The sequence below is a fragment of the Electrophorus electricus genome, chromosome 7, assembly GCF_013358815.1.
Source record: "Electrophorus electricus isolate fEleEle1 chromosome 7, fEleEle1.pri, whole genome shotgun sequence".
NCBI classification, from domain to species: Eukaryota; Metazoa; Chordata; class Actinopteri; order Gymnotiformes; family Gymnotidae; genus Electrophorus; species Electrophorus electricus.
Genome location: NC_049541.1, coordinates 5341085 through 5361698, shown reverse-complemented (window position 1 = coordinate 5361698; position 20614 = coordinate 5341085). Strand labels below are relative to the sequence as shown.

The following is a 20614-nucleotide window of genomic DNA, read 5'->3' as shown; positions in this document are numbered from 1 at the left end:
TTTGTTCATTCTGGGCTGGAGCCCATCGTCAGCAGTTCAGTGTTGCTGTGCATGCCTAACTCTGCTTATTCAAAACCTGCTGTTGGTTTTCCAACTGCACTTCGCCACAACTGATGGTCCAAGTAATTATATTTAATGAGAACTTTTGTTAAGACTGAAAAAAAATAAAATGCACAGACACAGAAACCATATTTAACCTCCACATATCCTTTGCTATGAACAAATTAATCTAAACACTGCAGGTAATTATGTTATAGTAGAGGGTGTATTTTGCTTGCATTTTGTCAAAAAATGTCTTATGGAATTCTACAATAAAAGCTTAAGTAGACAAAAAGTACTAGCTTTTAAAACAAAGCTTACAACAGAGCTATAGTCTCTAATTCAGAAATGTACTGTAAGATTGGAGATTGGTGGATATGTAGAATGAGTTCATTCTATAGAAAAATAATGAGAACTTACACTGATCCAAGTGACTCATATAAGAGGTTTAAAGAAGAACACTACAGCATGCCGGCTCCCTGGAAAGCTCTTCTCCAAGATAGATGTTTTTTTCAGCATTATACTACACTGTGAATAAGAGCGGCACTAAAAGTTCACCATTTGGAAAGCATTGATTTCTGATTTTTAAATGATGCTCAGCTCAGAGGCATTTCACAGAACAGCACAAGGGCATTAAGACAGTATGTAAGGGGTGAGTATCTTCCTAGCATGGTGATATAGTGGTATGGGGGAAACAGAAGCAGAACACAAGTATAGGAAATCAGGGCAGATACTACAGAGGCAGAAGTGTTTGGGGCATTAGCCCACTTACCTCGGCGAGTTGTCCACAGATGGTATAGAGGTGGATTCTGAGAAACCAAGCGCAAGAACAGGAATGTCAGCAGCTAAATAAAAGCAGAATTACAAAGCATGTCAGGGCTAGTTGGGCAGGTTTATGCCAAATCTAGCAAGCCACACAAGCAATGCGTGGTTTGCTGGAGGGTTCCACCTTGTGGCAGTGAAAACATGCAGGGAATGGGATTTGCTATAGACCTGCCTGACTAGTGAACTGGTGCGTAATTTGACCGATGCAGATTAAGCCATGAAGGCGTCAATTAGTACATCAAAAGATGGATTATGAATGGTACTGCTCCAACAGCATGACATGGATGGGTTTCCAGTTCCTTCTGCACCTCATACGATGGGGCCAGCTCGCACCAACTATGCACAAATCAAAAAAGAGACAGTGGGTGTGGTTTTTGGTTAGTAGAAGCTTTACAAATATGTCACAAAGCAGAGAACTCAGAGACTGATCACAAACTGCTATTTGTGATTTCACCAAAGACTCTAAGGTACGCCCTGCCGCCCATCCACGGTCTGCTGTTACAGCTCCAGAAATATCACCTGACATTTGAATTCACACCAGGCAAACACACTTGGTGATGACTGATGTTCTCAGCAGAGCAAGTCTGTGACACAGGCCTGAGCAGTAGTGAACTTGACTTTCATAATCATGTAGACAGTGTCTAAAGGGAAGTAAACACAGATTGCAAAGTCAAAAAACAGCAAGTGACACAGCTGCAAGTTGCATTCAAAAAATTATTTTAAACAGCGTGGAGGAAGCAACAAAAAGCTATTGCGTGCATATTGATACAAAGTCTTATTGCCATGTGTTGCAGCGCCCCAACACTAGTACCAAGAGCATGTGCACAGGGCCAAGTGTGTTTGTGAAGAGGTTGCTCATTCCTGTTCCAATATTTATGTCTTTGAAATATTTAGGCAAATAGAGCATTCTGTTTGATGCTGTATACATTTGATACAGCATTCTAATTGATATTAAATAGTTAAAACATTTTAAACATGTTTAGACTAGAAGGTTGGTCATGAAGTTTCCAGGAAGTTTCATTCAGTAGTAACTGAAAAGACCCAAACCGCCGTTCACTAGGAACATTTTACACAATCATCATTGTGTAAGGATAAAAGTGGAATGTTTTGACGCACATACATATAATATCTTGATATATCTTTTGTTTAAAATTTTTTGATTTAGCTGTTAATGGGAGCAGCACAGTGGCATAAATCTGCACTTCTGTTGCCAAAGTCAGCACACATATTTCTGGTGCCGTTATTCCTGAAGCTTCTGCTATTAGATTATTTCGATATCAAGTTATTTGGAAGAGCCAGCGGTTAAGTACTGATAACGCAGCTAGAAAACCTGCTACTGTAGCGCTAGCGTGGCCACACACGGTTCTCTAGCGATGTCTCGCCCTCGCACACGCTCATTTCAACAAATCAGTCAGTCAGTGAAAGAGCCAAAATAGCTCTTCAATGCAGTCTGGCAAAAAATGAAAAAGAAAAGCAATACTACGTCGACAAATAATCATCTAAAGGCAGCAAGTAAACGCTAAAGGTATACAAAACCCCTTTAGCCTACAGTACTGCTAGTTAGTAATCACAAGTTAACATATCAGTCAGCGCATTAGTTCCGTTCTGCTACCAGGCCTATTACTATTGAAGGTGTTAGCTATACACCGATCATTAAAACAGCATTGTACAAACAATTTAAATCCTTCATGAGGTTGGAACTAGCATATAAATTAGATCGAATGATGACATGGTGATAAGACTGATGAACTTTCGAAAGGTTCGTTGGCGTTACATGGGCTGCGTCTGCCTAACTTAACCGGATGTGTCACTAGCCCTTGTTTTCCACAAGGTGTTATACAAAGCAACATTTTACTGAAGTCTTAGTCAATCAGAATTTAAATCCTGCATTCAGATGTTCTTTAAACATTGTGTAATAACATATGTGAAAGCTTTTGGGTGCTTTTAAAAAGAGCAGATTGTTGCTTTCATAATGATATTCATATTTTTGGTATACGTATGTATATTGTAAAGCGCATTCGCAGCACTGACAATAACTACAAACTCTCGTTGTGGGACCTCATGAAAGCCCGAGATTTCTCCGGTGATTCTTGGACAAACAAGGCACTGCACTGTGTAAGGATTGCCTTTGCATTTTAAATATTTAAATATGATTGGGCCATCGCACGTGTGGACGAGGAGGAAACGACTAAATGAGTAGTAGGAAAACAATTAATTTCTTTTCGCTTTCATGGATTAAATTTAATAAAACAGCCCATCTGAAAGGTCTCCTTCTTTCCTTTATTAATAAGTTGAATAACCGTAATGAGGGTTTGTTTGGAAAATCAGTGTCAGAGTTACTTTTATCCATCAGTACTTCAGTAGGAATTTGCTTTGATATGATGGAAACTGCTCAATAGAGCAAAATTCTGACAACTGTGGAATAAATATACAAAGGCACAAGAACACAATTTACAGTATGTTGGTAACAAGGGCTAAATATACAAGGTTGAGGGTAAACAAGACACAGTTTACACAAGAAACATTTCTGTCCAAAGTGAATTCAAATTTGTGACATAAGGTGTATTGCATAAACATAGGAGCTCAGTAGTACAGGCTGTGTGAGGCGCTTAAGAAGAGATTACAATTTAGGAGTGTATAGGCTGTGTGAGGCGATTTGGCAGACATTATATTTCAGTAGTGCAGGCTGTGTGAACCACTTCAGCAGAGATTACTGCTCTGTAGTGTTGGCTGTGTGATGCATTTCAGCAGAGATTATAATTCAGAAGTGCAAGATGTGTGAGGCACCTCGGCAGAGATTACAGTTCAGTAGTGAACGCTGTGTGAGGCACTTTGGCAGAGATTACTGTTCAAGAGTGCAGCCTATGTGAGGCACTTAAGTGTTGAAGTTCAGTTTATAGTTCAGTGTTTTCCACCTGGACTGCAGTGATTTCTGTCAAGTGTGTTATATCAGCACTATTACACAGTTCAGGTGCCAGTTGGTTTTGGTTTTGAGTGCCTTAATGCATTTCCCAGTGGAGAACTTCTGAAAAAAGTGATGTTGTGGGTCATAAATTACATAAAATGTCATAAAAATGAGATTATTTAGGTTAGTGGTGTAAAGTTAGAGTAGATACAAGGTAAGTGTAAGTAAAGTACAAACAGCCTGCTTAAATGCAATGTAAAGGTAAAGAAATCAAGTGTTTGTATCCTTTTAGTTTACATTAGTGAATATAGTGTTTTAGTACATCAGAAATCAGCAAGACATCACTATTTGTACATACCCTTGACTGTGCTTTACCCTCCATTTTGTAGGAATTAGACCTAGATTGTTTGCCCTTAATGCATATTAATTACAGAACATGAGCAAAGCAAGACATTTTTCTTTCACTTTCTGTTGTTCTAATATGTATGTTTTTAGTACTAGAAAACTATTAGGCCTGTCACTGTTTGTTATGAACTGATTAGAAAGTCCAGAAGACTGGTTCAGACACATCAGATGGTTTAAACTTCTTAAGTGAATCTAGGGTCATTGTTTCCTTTGCTCCAGTTCTGAGTAGGCCTAAGCTTAATACACATCGTTGAAATATGTGTTATGTAATTTTAAATACCTAGGGAATAGGGTAACACTTTATTAATATACTGTGATATATTTTGGAATCTTGTACATCTTTAATAGTTCAACATATTTACATAAAGAATTTACAAAGAAAAAAATCTTTATGAAAATGATTTATTGCGGTGCAATATAGCATATTTTTTGTGTGCATATGAACTGCTCAGTCCAGTACCAGACAAGATACTGAGATGTACAGGAAACAACATTAATTTTGGTTTCATAGCTGTTCATGTGTTACAATTGGGGGTCATTATACCCTCCTGTCAACAGCATGTCTTCCTGTTTTAGGCATCTTAAAGCAACAAGGTACTATAAAATATGACTTCTTTATTTTAAATTAGCAGACATTTGAAAATAAGGCCATATATCTAATTATAGAGCTCCCTTTGGAAACACTCCTCTCACTCTTTCTTCAGCTCTAAAAAACCAAACAAAAATATGAGACTTGTTCAATAAATAGACACATTAGGTACAATCAATACATTTTCTTTGCAAACTAACATTTCCTTCAAGTGAGCCAGGTTAAATTATGAATTAACGTTTTCAGCGGAACAAAAATGTACACGACTTCACACAATATCTGGCAATGTCACAATTATGCACAAATATTCACACCTACACTTCCACCCTCTACTTAGAAAGGGTGGTGAGCCTGTGAAGGTTTCCCTTCACACCATCTACAGCCAAATCCTGGCTTCCTTGCAGTGGTTTTTGGCTGACTTGTGGTTTTCATTATGTTATTGATCTTAACAGCAGCCAAGTCGCCCCAAAACATCTATGATAGACTGAGATGTTTTTACAAATATGCATGGTAGTTGGCATCTGTTATTTTTCATATCAAGTACTTATTATATTGCTATTGTACATAACCAAATATCTCATATGGTGCTATTTTATTGTTCGATTGTATATGGTTCCAGTCATGCTTCCAATGAGGTTCGACGGATTTCAAGTAGATGGTTTTGTTTCTTGATCTCAGCAGGGTGCTCTCTTCGGGCAACCCTTCTGAAGAACTCGTTGTTTAACACCAGTTTTAATTATTCCCGGACTTGGAACTCTCAGCGAATAAAGTTTTCGGTGTACAGAAACTGTTTTGCGGTGTATCATCAGAGTGCGGCGCGCGGTGCTTCAGAGTAATTGAAACGAAGCCGCAAATGTGGTTGAGGCGAGCAGTTCGCACAAACAAAAACGAGGACTAACTCAACATGTGATTACCAGCTTAGAGAAGAAGTAAAAAAAAGTAAATAAAGAAGAAAGCAGTCCAACAGGAGGGAGGGGAGTGAACACTGGGGGCAGAGAAGGCTGATGAGACGCAGTCGAGTAGAAAACAACAGCTGTTTAGCTCCTGGCTACGAACCTAAGTAACACATTTGCCAGTGAGGTTCGGAGACAGCGAAAGAGGATGTCTTTCAAGAATGTAGGAACCAGATGTGGTGTGCTGGTTTATCGCCTCTCCACCCTCCCATGCTGCTCCCAAACTATTTATAAATTATGCTTGCTCTAAAGATGATTACAGACAACCACCCAACCTATCGCTAAAGTAGTGGCGTAGAAGCGGGACAAAGTGAGGACCATTTTAAGAAATGAAATTGTGCTTTTGGAAGACGCTCCCACAGAACCCTGCCTTGAAAAGTCTCTTATCATGCATTGTTCACTCTAACTAAAACTAGAACACAAGTACAGTTAAACACTTTCAGCTTTGGTTTATGTTATTGTAGGCAGAAGGTCTTAACAAAAAAAAGTTTAATTTTTCCAATAACCTGAACTCATATCCAACCTAAACACACCAAAGCGTACTCTATCTTTCACAGGCATGCATTATGGATCACAGTCATCACAATTACATGTGCACAAAAAACAGTTATGCTTACTTATTAGGTGGCTTGTCATCAGATCTACTTAACTACCTGTTACATAAATGGAGACAAAATCTAAATGATCTGAGCCTAGGAGATTAGGATAATTAAAGGTCACAGTCATCTAACAAGTAGACTAATGACTTTGTGAATCAGCTGAGATGTAGGCTTTTTGCTATATAGGCCTAGGTCTAGAGTAAATAAAACCACTGTTCATTATTTAATGCTATATTTTTTCCAGCATTATTTTGTATTGAAATTTGCAGTATGATTTTTCATAAAATCCTAAGATGGATTTGTACTCTTCTGAGTCCTTCCTAGAACATAGATGATTTTTGATATTCATGTGAAAGATTAATTGTAATTAATTATCTTCCCCACCAAAGATAATGGTATCTAACCTAGGGCATAAAGACAGTGTGCTTTTCTTGTTTGTCTGTTTGTGTTATTTTTGCAAACACAGCAGAAGGGAAACCACATAAGACACATTCAGCCCTTATGCTTGCATGCAACAAATGCATGATCTGGCCACTGACTGATATATAATGCAGATATGACATGCAATGCAGAGATAAAAGCCTAGTCCTTGTCTGAGTTCTCTGCCTTAAACCCACAAAACCTCTAAATGTTTCAGAGTTCAGACCACTGCTGCCATCTACTGTATAGTAAAATGAACTTATCCATTTCACATTGAAGCATTTGCAACACAGTTTCTAGAGAATAAGCATTCTTTGCATAATGTCATCTTGGTTTTTAGATCTGCTTTTTACTATCAAATCCCTTTTTTTGTGTTTCATTGTGACATATTTTAACATTTCCCATATCCCACTAATACTTCGTTTAAAGCGAGGCAGTTAAAATATGAAAGGAATCAAGACAGGCTTTTGTTATCATAAAAGGACTAACTTTGCATTAAAAAAAGTCAACATATATTTATCTTGTAAGATCTTTCCAGCCATTTCTGAGCCCCAGACCATCATATGCACGTCTGAGCTGTTGCAGATGTCTGGAAAGATGTGCCCTGAGAAGTGAAAGTATGGTTCCTCTCTCGCTCTGACAAGCATCTGAAGCCTCTACTCAGTGACAGGTATCTCCTAAACTTCACCCCACCAAAGATCTGGATGAGTGGGTTCAGACAGCAATGGCAGTAGGCCAGGATGTGAGTGATGTAATAGGCATACGCCAGTCCTTCTTTCCACGCAAATGTGGCCTGCTGTCCTAGGAGCTGCAGTGAATGGATGAAGATGGTGACATTGTAGGGAGTCCAGCAGATGAAAAACCCTATTACAATGCAGAAGATCAGCCACACCGCGTGCTGCCTGTTGCCAATCTGAGAACGCTGAATGGTCATTGCGATTCGGGCGTAGCAGAATGCGATGATGAGGAATGGTAGGAGGAAGAAGATGGAGAGCTGCATGTAGTGGTAAGCTAGCTCCACGTCCAGTGACTGTTGGGTAGGGCCACACGTCATGCCATCTGGAGTGATTTCGGTCACTGAGAGAAAAGCTTCAGGTAAGCTGCAGCCGATGGAAAAGACCCACACAAAGGTGCACGTCAGATGGGTGTAGAGCCTCTCGCGGCAGGCACTCAACGCGGCCCTTCTCACCGCGTGCACCACCGCCACGTAGCGGTGCACCGTCATGCACGTAAGGAACATCATGTAGCTGTAGAGACCCAGAAAGATGGTTCCGCTGAGCACCTTGCAGGCAAGATCCCCGAAGAGCCAGCCCCAGACATGGTAGATGGCCCAAGGCACCAGCGTGACAGTGAATGCCAAGTCAGAGACAGTGAGATGCAGGAGCAGCAGGTTTGCCGGGCTCACGGGGCCCTTGCGTGTCCATAGCACCCAGAGCAGGAAGCCGTTCGCTGTGAGACTGATGCAGATGATAAGGCTGTAGAGCACAGCACTGACCGTGCCAGCAATCTGCAGGTCCTCGGTTGCATAAATGAGAGAGTCATTCATTAAGTAGTAATAGTCAGGGTAGTAGGTGGAGTTTTCTGGCGAACTCTGATTGTGATCCATTTTGATGCCTGAACCCATAACAACAGTGTTGAGACTTATGACCTATATACAGAAAAGAAAGTGTTTTTTTACTGAGCTGAAAGTTAGCACTAGCTACTACTTATTTAATTACAGTTTACTCTAGCTAAATCACACTTAGTCACCAGTGGATGTTTTTCACTATGTTGCTTTCTTAGTAATAAAGAACCATGGTGATAAAAATGACAATTATCAAAGACACAATCTTCTAGATTTTACCTTCAATTGATTTTATTGCCAAATGACTTAGATTGTATCCAGCTTGTCTACAGGACACTCACAAATAGAAATCCTTTCTCGTTAAAGCACAATCAATGAAAAGAGTTCTAAAAATACTTTTTGAAAAATAGAACTTTTCACTCAAGTATTTTGTTAATTGGTTTGTTTTCTTTGTTGCCAGTTAGATTGTTAGGTTTTGTTCTTTTATTTGAATTTTTAAGGAAAACGTTTCTATGAAACTTTTTCACTTCCTTTACAACATGCCTATCACATGAATATGCAAATATTAAAGTTAATCAACTCTTTCTTAAGAACACTGTATATAGCTTCTCTATGACATTACTTATACTAAAAATTGTAAGAGTTCACATTAAAATGAGGGTGGGGGGGAGAAAAAAACATACCGGTTTGGAGTCACAGAAGCTCAGTTCTCCCTCAAATGTTACACTGGCTTGAGCTCTGTTACATTTTGCTCTTTGGTTTTGCAGACATCTGCGCGATCAACCACTGAGTGCTGGAGGATGTTGGAGTGGCTGAAGTCATTGGCTCTCCCCTCGGGCCCAGCTTGCCTCAGCTCTGGAGAACAGAACAAAATGCTGGATAGGATCGTCCTGGACTTCTTCCTAAGCATGTACAACACTGGATTCACACAGCAGTGGGAATAGGCGAAGATCTGGCAGATGACAAAGGACTGGTGTAGTTTGTTTCTCCTCACACAGTCTGGTGAAAGTTGCACAGCTGTCACTATCATGACAATATGATACGGCCCCCAGCATATGAAGAAAGCCACGACAATGCCCAGCACGACCAACACAGTCCTGTATTTTTGCCTGGCTGAGGTCGACATGAGCGTGTGCAGGATTCTGCTGTAGCAGAAGATGATGATGAGCAGTGGGAGGAGGAAAAGCAAGGCAAACTGTGTGTAATACCCCGTTTTGTCCTCTTCTGATGATTCAGCATTGCAGGTGAAGATCTGATCAACCAAGATAACTTTGGAAGACAGGGCTTCTTTCAGACAGGCTCCTCCACTGATGAGCCAGGCACATATGCAGGCTGCTCGTGCAAGGTTGAGCCTGCGTTGGTGTGTTAGCCACGGACTACGTACTACTATGGCAAAGTAGCGGTCAACTGTCATGGCTGTGAGGAGGATGAGGCTTCCATAGATTCCCATGAAATAGGTCCAGATTAGGATCTTGCATGCAATGTTTCCAAAAACCCATTGGTAGAAGTGATCAGTGGCCCATAAAGGAAGAGTTATTGTGAACAACAAGTCAAAGATAGCCAAATTTAATAGAAAAAACATAGTCACTCTGTTGAGATCCTCAAAACGGGCCAGGATATAGAGGAGCAGACTATTCATTAGTAGACTGAAGCAAAAAATAATAATGAAACTGGCTGCTGTGATTTGATGGTACAATTTCAGATTACACATAGTGATTAATTCACCATAATCTGAATATGAGTCATTCATGCTGTTACTGTTGTTATCTACTGCCATGTCTCGGTCCATTGCTTTAAAAGGTTAAGATGATGGTAACAGAAGAATTAAATAAGTCTATCATTTCCTACAGCTATTTAGAATCAGAATAAACTCTCAACACATTAGCAACAATTAGCAAAGGTTTTTGTATATGTATATTACCAAACATTTACACAAATCAGACCTACACAAATCCTGCCTACCTCAGTGACTGAAATGACCAGAGTGCAATACAAAAGGTTTCTGAGAGAGAAGAATGTGATGTTTCAGACAGAGTGCTTCCCCTTTCTGTTTTGCCTTGCTCAACTTGTTATCTTAGGCCGGAAAGAAAAGAACTGTTTGGTGCACACTTTATACATTTTCTCTTTTGTGTTCACTAACCACAAAGTATGTGAAATTCCTGACTGTAAATAGCAGAGAGCAGAGCATGGAAATTCTCTGTAAAATGAGAAATATTCAGAGGCAAGAGTGAAACCAATTACCTTTATTTCTCAAACAAGAATTTCTAAAATATCTGCTCATTCTTCCAAACATCCTTTCACAGGAAAAACATATGATAAATTCATTATGTTGCCAAGATTACAAACAATACAAGAGAGTAAAAAATAATAGTTTAATCTGTTGACATTATATACTTTAATTGACAGTTTGACCTGAGTTGTCTTCAGGGATTTTTATGTTTCATGTTTTCAACCACCACGTTTCTTTAATAAATAATACTCCAAGTTCACAGACATTGCACAGTGTGAATGGCATTTGTGTGGCTGTCAGTCAACAGTGCAAAAGAAAGCAGAACTTTGAGGAAACATCCGGCACACCAAACAACATCTCAGCATGTCATTGCCATTAATACATGATAATTATTCCTGGTTTCTTTTCTTCCAGTTGGTCCATAAGGAAACAATCCTTATTTTCATTAGCCTGTCCCTCTAGCCCCACAGTATGCCTCGGCTGTTCTAGTTGTCCTTCAGGGCCCAGGGGCACATTTCTCAGAATGAGTGACACTGAGTCAGAGATTCTGAGAAGCACGCAGGTTTTATTCAAATATACATGAGTATATATATAGATGGCAAAGCAAATGAGAAAGTGAAAATATTTAAATGATATAGCAGGTGCGACATGTTCAGACTTCATAGAATATCTAAAATGATACAGCCATCTGCCACAAGTTCAGACTATATTTGACGTAGCCTTTTGCTAAAAATAGACAAAAATGACAGAGGAGAGATCTTTAATACAGCTGGAGAGAAAAGACTGTTTACTGTACAGAAAAGGGAGTCGCAATGTAGGAAATTCTTACAGGGTCTCCCACTCCCTCCATTTGATAGCAAGCCTTTCTACATGTACTTGGGTGCCATAATTGTGAGTTCCTGTCGTGTCCATTTTCATCCATACATTTGTCATTTGCTTCCATCATCTCACTTTTTCCCCAAATACTATTAACAGAACAGTGGCTACCACCATTAATCCCAACACTAATCCGGTTGTTTCCCGCAACCGGATTTATATACGCTCTCGGGTTCATCTGTCGGATTTCCGAACAGCTCCGGCTATGTCTTCATTCAATTTTTGAGCTCTTCATTACACGTATAATGTAGCTATCACCTGACAGATAACTCTGCTGCACCAATCGTCAACCTGTGTAGACATGGACCAACACCAGTAGTCTCCCTGATTCTTTCTATGACAAAAACTATTTGTAAATATGCGATATCATTTTATTATCCCTCACTCTCACTTCAATATGAGATTGTGACACTCTCGCAATGTCGCTCACTTCCAATATCTCCAGTCGTCTGAGTCTACTGTCCTGATACCTTGGTCATTTTGAAGAGTACAGAGGCAAGATCTCTTTTCCCAAAAAATCGATAATACCAGTTTCTTTAGTCCGTTCAGCTATACCCATAGTGAACCTTGTATTTCCTCTGGTGCAGACACCTCTGCCTCACCCGCTCAGTTTTCCTTTCTGCTCGCTGTCCTTCGCTACAATGAGTTCTTCACTACCACCCACTCTCCCAACTCTATGTCCCATACTGGGTTCTCCTGCAGCCTCCAATAAGGCTTGATAAAATATAGTTAATATACTGGATGCTTGTTAAAATATGCATTGGTCCACTTGTCAGCATTTCACATGATGACAGATTTTTTGTTCTGTTTGATCTTTCCCATGTGAATGCATTAAAGGACCCACCATATTGCAGTTACCTCTCATATAAAATGTTTAGTCACTGACTTAGTGTCTGCATATTTACAAGGAAGACATTTGGGCCACTTTGAAAACATATCTATTATCACCAGACAGAACTTGTAAAAGGGTTAACTCAATAAAATCCAGCATTAAGATTAAATCCAGTCTTTTGGCACTGAGTGTGCAGCTTGAACTTGTTGATCATTACTATTTTTTAATCGGACAGAATCTTATATTATTTTATTTTGTTCCCTTCTTGCCTTTGATTCCCACTTTTTAAAGTTATATGCTTTGTTTCGTCTATTTAGAAGTGTTTCTATTTCCAAGTCTTTTCTTTGATTAGCTGTCTACATGCCATCAATCTATTCACACTCAATGTGCCATTCCCAAGCATTTCCCCAGTTAGTTAATCCAACAGTTTAATTTGCTTAATTACACTTCACTTTCCACACTGGCTGTCCCTGAGACCTTTGCTAGAATAACCTATGTGGTCTTGTTCCCCATACTTAGAGGTGGATGGGAAAAAAGAACAGAGAAATTGAGCAGAAAGAAAAAACAGAAAACATTACAATTTTCAACTCAGATGGAACTGTTATCGAGACCCACTGTACTGTGTAACCCCCCCTCCCCCAAATACCAGCAAAAAGGAATTATCTTACTATCTTTTTTACCCACACACGTACAAATGATCCCCTTTACATATCTGTTTGCAGTGGATCATCATTGTCTATGCTTGGTGCGTACACCCTGTGGGCCTCTTTTCCATAGTCCCTGACTTCCTTCTGAGTCTGAGCCGAACATTTTGGTACCTCTGGATCCAATCACAAGCTGTGGGCTCCAGGCTCCAACCACAAAATGTTTTCAGTACTTCAAACGTATGAACAATGCCTACCTCAAATTCAACTATGCGTCATTTTCCCTCAGTCTCTCTCCAAATCAGCGGAACAAAATTCTATTACTGGGGAAAGATTTAAAGTCTGCTCTAACACTGACATGGGGATTGTCTTGTGTGCGTTTAACTGTTCCATTCTGTCTTTCACCCACTGAGCAGGTTTGCCTGTAGCTAGCTAGTTAGAGAACTATGACATAGGATTTTCGAGAGGGTCAATCTCAACCACCTTCCACAGAAGGTAATTTAGCTGCAGGAGCACCAGTGAACACCAGTGAGCACCAGTGTGTGTGTGTGTGTGTGTGTGTGTGTGTGTGTGCGTGTGTGCATGCATGTGTGTGCATGCACACTCATGTTATGTTTCTGTGAAGCAAGTAATAATGCGTATCTTGAAATATTTACAGGGACTTGCAGTCATTGTTTAAGATATATTGCAATGTAAATATTTAAATAAAATGAAGTAAAATGAGAAATTTTTTTTTCATTTATTTTCTACTGAATATGAATGGAAGATATGAGCTTGGAATGCCAGCACTGTGAGAACGGGGACATAATGTTATGTAGGCTAATGCACAAAAGCATACAAAATGGAATAAATTTAAGTTCTGTTGTTTATCTATTTTTGTTTATCTATGAACACATTTACAGGACATTACATTATATGATTATTTAAAGACATTAATATGTGCATCATGCTTTCAAACATACAAGATATGGCATGCAAATTATAAACCTACAATAATTAAGGAAATAGGTTTTTGTAATAATCATATAAAAAAACAATTCAAGTTCACCATTAAAAAAAGATGTAAAGCAGTATTGTCATTCACAAGTAGTTGATTATGTACAGCAATGAAGTATAAGAATGCATGTAAGCTAATAAATGTAAACTAATGTAAGCTAATAAAAAGTTCATTGGATGTTCTCTTACATTTATCTGTACAACTTTAAGATGTACCAGCTAGTACATGGAGATTTCTTCCCCGTTTGAGTAGATGAGATTGCTGTGGCGGTTCTGAGGCTGAGTCCCATTCCTGGAGACAATCCAGAGCATCTTCTTCAAGTGGTTTCTGAACTTTATCCCCATAAAGACATAAAACAAAGGATTTAGGCAACGATGAGAGAAAGCTACTAAGCGGGAGACATAACAAACGTAGTCCACAATGGTGCTGACGATGCAATCATTCAGTGGGGCCACTTCCCCACTGAGTCACAGAAGCTCAGTTCTCCCTCAAATGTTACACTGGCTTGAGCTCTGTGGATGACAAGACCTTATGTATTTTGTACTTCTAGGTATCAGCATTGATCCCTGTATTCTAGTTCATTGTTATGTTAGACTCTACCATACTGTACAGTACTACGATATTCTATGAGTAAATGACAAAGCACTTTGCTAAGTCGCTCTGGATAAGAGTGTCTGCTAAATGCTATAAATGTAATGTAAAAACACTTTTATACTTTGTAGCCAAGACATTTTTTCCAAAACTGTGACTTTAAACTGATTTTAATTTCAAATTTACCCCCACTTATTGTTCTACTTATTATTGATTTCAATACAAAAATGTTCTTGATAAATCAAGGTAAAACAGCCTGAATGCAGACAATATATATTTCTCTACTCCAAAATTATTATAGATTATTCAATATATTTTTTGGCTTGTTGGCTAATTAACATTTTAATCTTACCAAGTGAAATTCTTAAGAATTTGATATTATACATGTTACAATGGGAGTGTATTATAATGTATTCTTCATTTTTTCTTACCTTAGGATAAAAAATGTCCAAAATGTTCTCCAAAACTGGTGTGTTGTTTTAAGGTTGAAGTGAATAAGATTTCTGATACCTGCATCAATTGTCTTATGAAACCAATATAGAAAGCATTGTTCCCAATTACACATGAAACTTGACCATCCCTTTTCATAGACTCTGAATTTTCATGTGACAGGCCACTAAAAGAGTTTAAACTGGATTACATACAATGAACTATACACTCAAGCAAGATAATACTATAAGCAGAGTGCACACGAGAAGGTTTATCAATAAATCCTCAAATTTGGAATACATGAAATTACTGAAACCCTGTTCAGTTCTTGAACCATTTTACAGTAAGTGCTGCCAAGAAACTAGGAGGTTCTTGCTTTAATAGCCCAGAGCATCTTCAGATGGAAGGTCTACAATATGATAGCTGGGTGTTGTAGGCCCCTTTTTCCTCATACTCTCTATATAAGTATTAGAGATGCTGTGCTGTGCTGTACCAATCACCTTTGAAGCAGAACTCACAGTTCTCTTCACTTATAGTGATAGAGATGGTAAGCATGTTTTCTATCATAGCCCTCTGGAACTGTTATGCCTGGTCTCAAGAAGCCCCAAGTTTTTTATGCTAGTGCAAAAAAAAAAAAAAAAAAGCCTTTGGAGGGCTTCTAAAATTGTATAGTTTACATGTTTTTATTCTATAATTTACATGCTATTCAAAAATACCAAAACATTCCAAAAACAAATGATCAATCAGGCAGTTTTTGTATGAGGAGAAAAATTTATTTTTGATGGTAATTATCTGATAGCATGTTGATCGTCCTTTTACAGAACAGCTGTTACTATAAAACCCCAAAGCCTACAAATATTTGGTGGAAAACTTTGGAATTTATTTGGAATATTTTTTGTCTGCATTATGGTTTGGTCCAATCAGTGCAAACTCTGTACATACCTTTTAACTTTGGAGCTTTCTAAGAATTGGTGCCAATTGTTCTCAACCATTGTAGGAAGAAATGCTTAAATACTTAATGCTTAATATGATGAGGTTAAAAATCAAGGTGCTTTATTTCAACCCCTCCAGTTAGTGTGGATATATGATTATGATTTCAATAAGGTAAAAACAACAGCATTGTTGTGGCAGTATTAGTTGCATAACTGTAGCCTAGTTGATAAAAACACAGCCTATAGTCTACAGTGGGTGAAAAGTACTGAACACGTCACCAATTTTCTAAGTAAATATATTTCTAAAGGTGCTATTGGCATGAAATTCTCACCAGATGTTGGTATCAACCTATCCAATCCACACATGCAAAGAAATCAAACCATAGATGTCCATAAATTAAGTTGTGTAATAAAGAGAAATGACACAGGGAAAAAATATCGAATGCATGAAGAAAGAGAGGTGCAAAAAGCCATGGAAAGTCACGACACCAGCTGAAATCTATCCGTAATTAGAAAGCATTCCTTCAACTTAGTGCAACTTGGTTCAACTGATGGTCTATAAAAAGGTGTCTCATTACCAAGGTGCCACACAAGAAACATCACATGATGGGTAAAGCCAGTGAGCTCTCTCATGACCTTTGCAACCTTATTGTTGTAAAACATACTGATGGCACTGGTTACAGAATTTCTAAACTACTGAAGTTTCCAGTGAGCACTGTTGGGCCATAATCCGGAAGTGGAAAGAACATTATTTCACCATAAACCGGCCACAACCAAGCGCTTCCCACAAGATTTCAGACAGAAGAGTGAAAAGAATTATCAGAAGAGTTGTCCAAGAGCCAAAAGACCTGAAATCAGCAGCATCCAGTGAGAAGGGGTAGATAATGTTATGTAGGCTAATGCACAAAAGCATACAAAATGGAATATATTTAAGTTCTGTTGTTTATCTATTTTTGTTTATCTATGAACACATTTACAGGACATTACATTATATGATTATTTAAAGACATTAATATGTGCATCATGCTTTCAAACATACAAGATATGGCATGCAAATTATAAACCTACAATAATTAAGGAAATAGGTTTTTGTAATAATCATATAAAAAAACAATTCAAGTTCACCATTAAAAAAAGATGTAAAGCAGTATTGTCATTCACAAGTAGTTGATTATGTACAGCAATGAAGTATAAGAATGCATGTAAGCTAATAAATGTAAGCTAATGTAAGCTAATAAAAAGTTCATTGGATGTTCTCTTACATTTATCTGTACAACTTTAAGATGTACCAGCTAGTACATGGAGATTTCTTCCCCGTTTGAGTAGATGAGATTGCTGTGGCGGTTCTGAGGCTGACTCCCATTCCTGGAGACATTCCAGAGCATCTTCTTCAAGTGGTTTCTGAACTTTATCCCCATAAAGACATAAAACAAAGGATTTAGGCAACAGTGAGAGAAAGCTACTAAGCGGGACACATAATAAACGTAGTCCACAATGGTGCTGACGATGCAATCATTCAGTGGGGCCACTTCCCATGAAATCAAGGAGTCAAGGAAGATGGCCACATTGTACGGAACCCAGCCCAGGAAGAACACCACTACGATGCAGAGGATGAGTCGGACAGTCTTACGACGTGTGTGGGAGGTGGGTCTGAGCAAACGCTGGAGGATCTGGATGTAGCAAAAACTGATGGTGATGAAGGCGGTGAGGAAGAAGAAATTTTGCAGGTAGGTACCAACCAGCTTCCAGTTGATGTTGTCATAGTCGCAGTAAAATATTTCCTCAATGCTGTTGGAGTGGGATCCTACCGTGTTGAAGATGACGTGAGGCATTGCTGTGAAGATGCTCAGTAGCCAGATGATCACTGAGGTCAGAGTGCTGTGGAACGACTTTCTCTTTAAAACAACAGAAAGTGGATGAACCACTGCCATGTAGCGGTGCACCGTCATCACTGTTAAGAAGATTGTGCTGCTGTAAAAGCCTACGAAGAATATGAAGTTGATTGCTTTGCAGGCAGGCTCATCAAACAGCCAGCCCTGGTTAGAGACAAGGTAGGACGCCCAGAAGGGTAGGCCGATAGTAAAGACCAGGTCAGAGATGGCCAAGTTCAAGAGGAAGGTGTTGGTCATGGACTTCAGGTTCTCGTATTTGATCAGGATCCACAAGACCAGCCCGTTGCCCACACAACTGAACATGATGACCACTGTGAAAAAGACTGAAGTGACGACTGCACCAAACTTTGTGACTTCAGTCTTTTTGCATATGTCATTATCGTAGTCCATCGTATAGTCATAGACCATGGAAGTATTTTCATTATCGTCCATGCTAAGGGAAAAAAAAAACAATTCAGATTAAATTCAGAACAATTCTTGGCCTTAGGTGTGAATTGAGGGTCGGGCTCAGCACTTATTGAACTGACTTAAATTTGGACACCTCTAAAGTCAGATTCAGTGTACTTTGGTTTTTCCCTCATTGGATTATTCTCTGGTTGGTTAAGGTAGTCTCTGAGTTTATTTACCTCTACTTTAGATTCTGTGAAATTCAGGGCTAATTTTCTGAACCTAGTTGTTAGTTGCTTGTTAGCTGTAATTACTAACTACAGGTGTAGTTTGCAGATTTCTCCTTTGTAACATATGAAGGATTCGGCCCTTTCTCTCGCAGGGAGCTACCCAGGTGCTTGTGCAGTCTCTTGTGATATCAAAGCTAGACTACTGCAACTTGCTACTTGCTGGTCTTCCTCTAAGAGCCATCAAACCTCTACAATTTGTCCAGAATGCAGCAGCATGGCTGGTCTTCAGTCTTCCAAAGTTTACATGTTACTCCACTGCTGTGCTCCCTTCATTGGCTCCCAGTCAAAACCTTGATGCTTGCCATACATGAGGTCAATGGTCAAAGCCCAATCCGTAACCTCGAGTACTTCGAACCTCAAGTACGGCTCAGCTTGAAATACCTTGCTTCAGGACTTGTCAAGATATATTCTGTCCTGGCTCCAAGATGGAATGAACTCTCACTTGCTGTCTGGACAGCAAAGTCCCTTGCAGACTGAAGACCCATCTATTTGCAGATTATTTAAAGGACAACTGACACTGCTCCCATATTGACTAATTTCATACTTATTGTAGGGTATTGTTTGTTTAACAAACTCTAGCACTTATTGTTTATTGCACTTATCATTGTTTAAGATGGACCTTATGTATTTTGTACTTCTAGGTATCAACATTGATCCCTGTATTCTAGTTCATTGTTATGTTAGACTCTACCATACTGTACAGTACTACGATATTCTATGAGTAAATGACAAAGCACTTTGCTAAGTCGCTCTGGATAAGAGTGTCTGCTAAATGCTATAAATGTAATGTAAAAACACTTTTATACTTTGTAGCCAAGACATTTTTTCCAAAACTGTGACTTTAAACTGATTTTAAATTCAAATTTACCTCCACTTATTGTTCTACTTATTATTGATTTCAATGCAAAAATGTTCTTGATATATCAAGGTAAAACAGCCTGAATGCAGACAATATATATTTCTCTACTCCAAAATTATTATAGATGATTCAATATATTTCTTGGCTTGTTGGCTAATTAACATTTTAATCTTACCAAGTGAAATTCTTAAGAATTTGATATTATACATATTACAATGGGAGTGTATTATAATTTATTCTTCAATTTTTCCTACCTTAGGATAAAGGTCCGAAATGTTCTCCAAAACTGGTGTGTTGTTTTAAGGTTGAAGTGAATAAGATTACTGATACCTGCCTCATTTCTCTTTTGAAACCCATACAGGAGGCATTGTTCCCACTTACATATATATTTTTTATATATATATATATATGAAAAAACCTAGATCAACCCTTTTCATGGACTCTGAATTTTTGTCTTCATGTCACAGGCCACTAAAAGTTTAAACTGGACTACATACAATGAACTATACACTCAAGCAAGATAATACTATAAGCAGAGTGTACACGAGAAGGTTTATCAATAACTCCTCAAATTTAGAATACATGAAATGACTGAAACCCTGTTCAGTTCTTGAACCATTTTACAGTAAGTGCTGCCAAGAAACTAGGAGGTTCTTGCTTTAATAGCCCAGAGCATCTTCAGATGGAAGGTCTACAATATGATAGCTGGGTGTTGTAGGCCCCTTTTTCCTCATACTCTCTATATAAGTATTAGAGATGCTGTGCTGTGCTGTACCAATCACCTTTGAAGCAGAACTCACAGTTCTCTTCACTTATAGTGATAGAGATGGTAAGCATGTTTTCTATCATAGCCCTCTGGAACTGTTATGCCTGGTCTCAAGAAGCCCCTAGTTTTTTATGCTAGTGCAAAAAAAATAAAAAATAAAAGATAGTAAAATAAAGCCTTTGGAGGGCTTTTAAAATTTTATAGTTTACATGTTTTTATTCTATAATTTACATGCTATTCAAAAATAACAAAACATTCCAAAAACAAATGATCAATCAGGCAGTTTTTGTATGAGGAGAACATTTTATTTGGAGGTCATTATCTGATAGCATGTTGATACTCCTTTTACAGAACAGCTGTTACTATAAAATCTCAAAGCCTACAAATATTTGGTGGAAAACTTAGGAATTGTTTTGGAAAGGTTTTTGTCTGCATTATGGTTTGTTCCAATCAGTGCAAATTCTGTACATACCTTTTAACTTTGGAGCTTTCTAAGAATTGGTGCCAATTGTTCTCAACCAGTATAGATAGAAATGCTTAAATACTTAATACTTAATATGATGGCGTTAAAAATCGAGATGCTTTATTTC

General features: G+C 38.5%; 2 protein-coding genes across 2 annotated transcripts; both read right to left on the bottom strand.

The window, feature by feature from the left end:
• Window positions 1-4590: 4590 nt before the first annotated feature.
• Window positions 4591-9048, bottom strand: xcr1b.3 (chemokine (C motif) receptor 1b, duplicate 3). Its single transcript, XM_027021168.2, has 2 exons — window positions 8983-9048; window positions 4591-8383 (listed from the first exon to the last, which is right to left on the bottom strand). Exon 2 carries the CDS (start codon window positions 8357-8359, stop codon window positions 7295-7297), a length of 1065 nt encoding a protein of 354 aa, XP_026876969.2. The 5' UTR covers window positions 8360-8383; window positions 8983-9048; the 3' UTR covers window positions 4591-7294.
• A 7210-nt stretch (window positions 9049-16258) lies between these two features.
• Window positions 16259-19587, bottom strand: xcr1b.1 (chemokine (C motif) receptor 1b, duplicate 1). Its single transcript, XM_027021191.2, has 2 exons — window positions 19513-19587; window positions 16259-18155 (listed from the first exon to the last, which is right to left on the bottom strand). The coding sequence occupies exon 2, from the start codon at window positions 18152-18154 to the stop codon at window positions 17123-17125; it is 1032 nt and encodes a 343-aa protein (XP_026876992.2). The 5' UTR covers window position 18155; window positions 19513-19587; the 3' UTR covers window positions 16259-17122.
• Between the last annotated feature and the right edge of the window lie 1027 nt (window positions 19588-20614).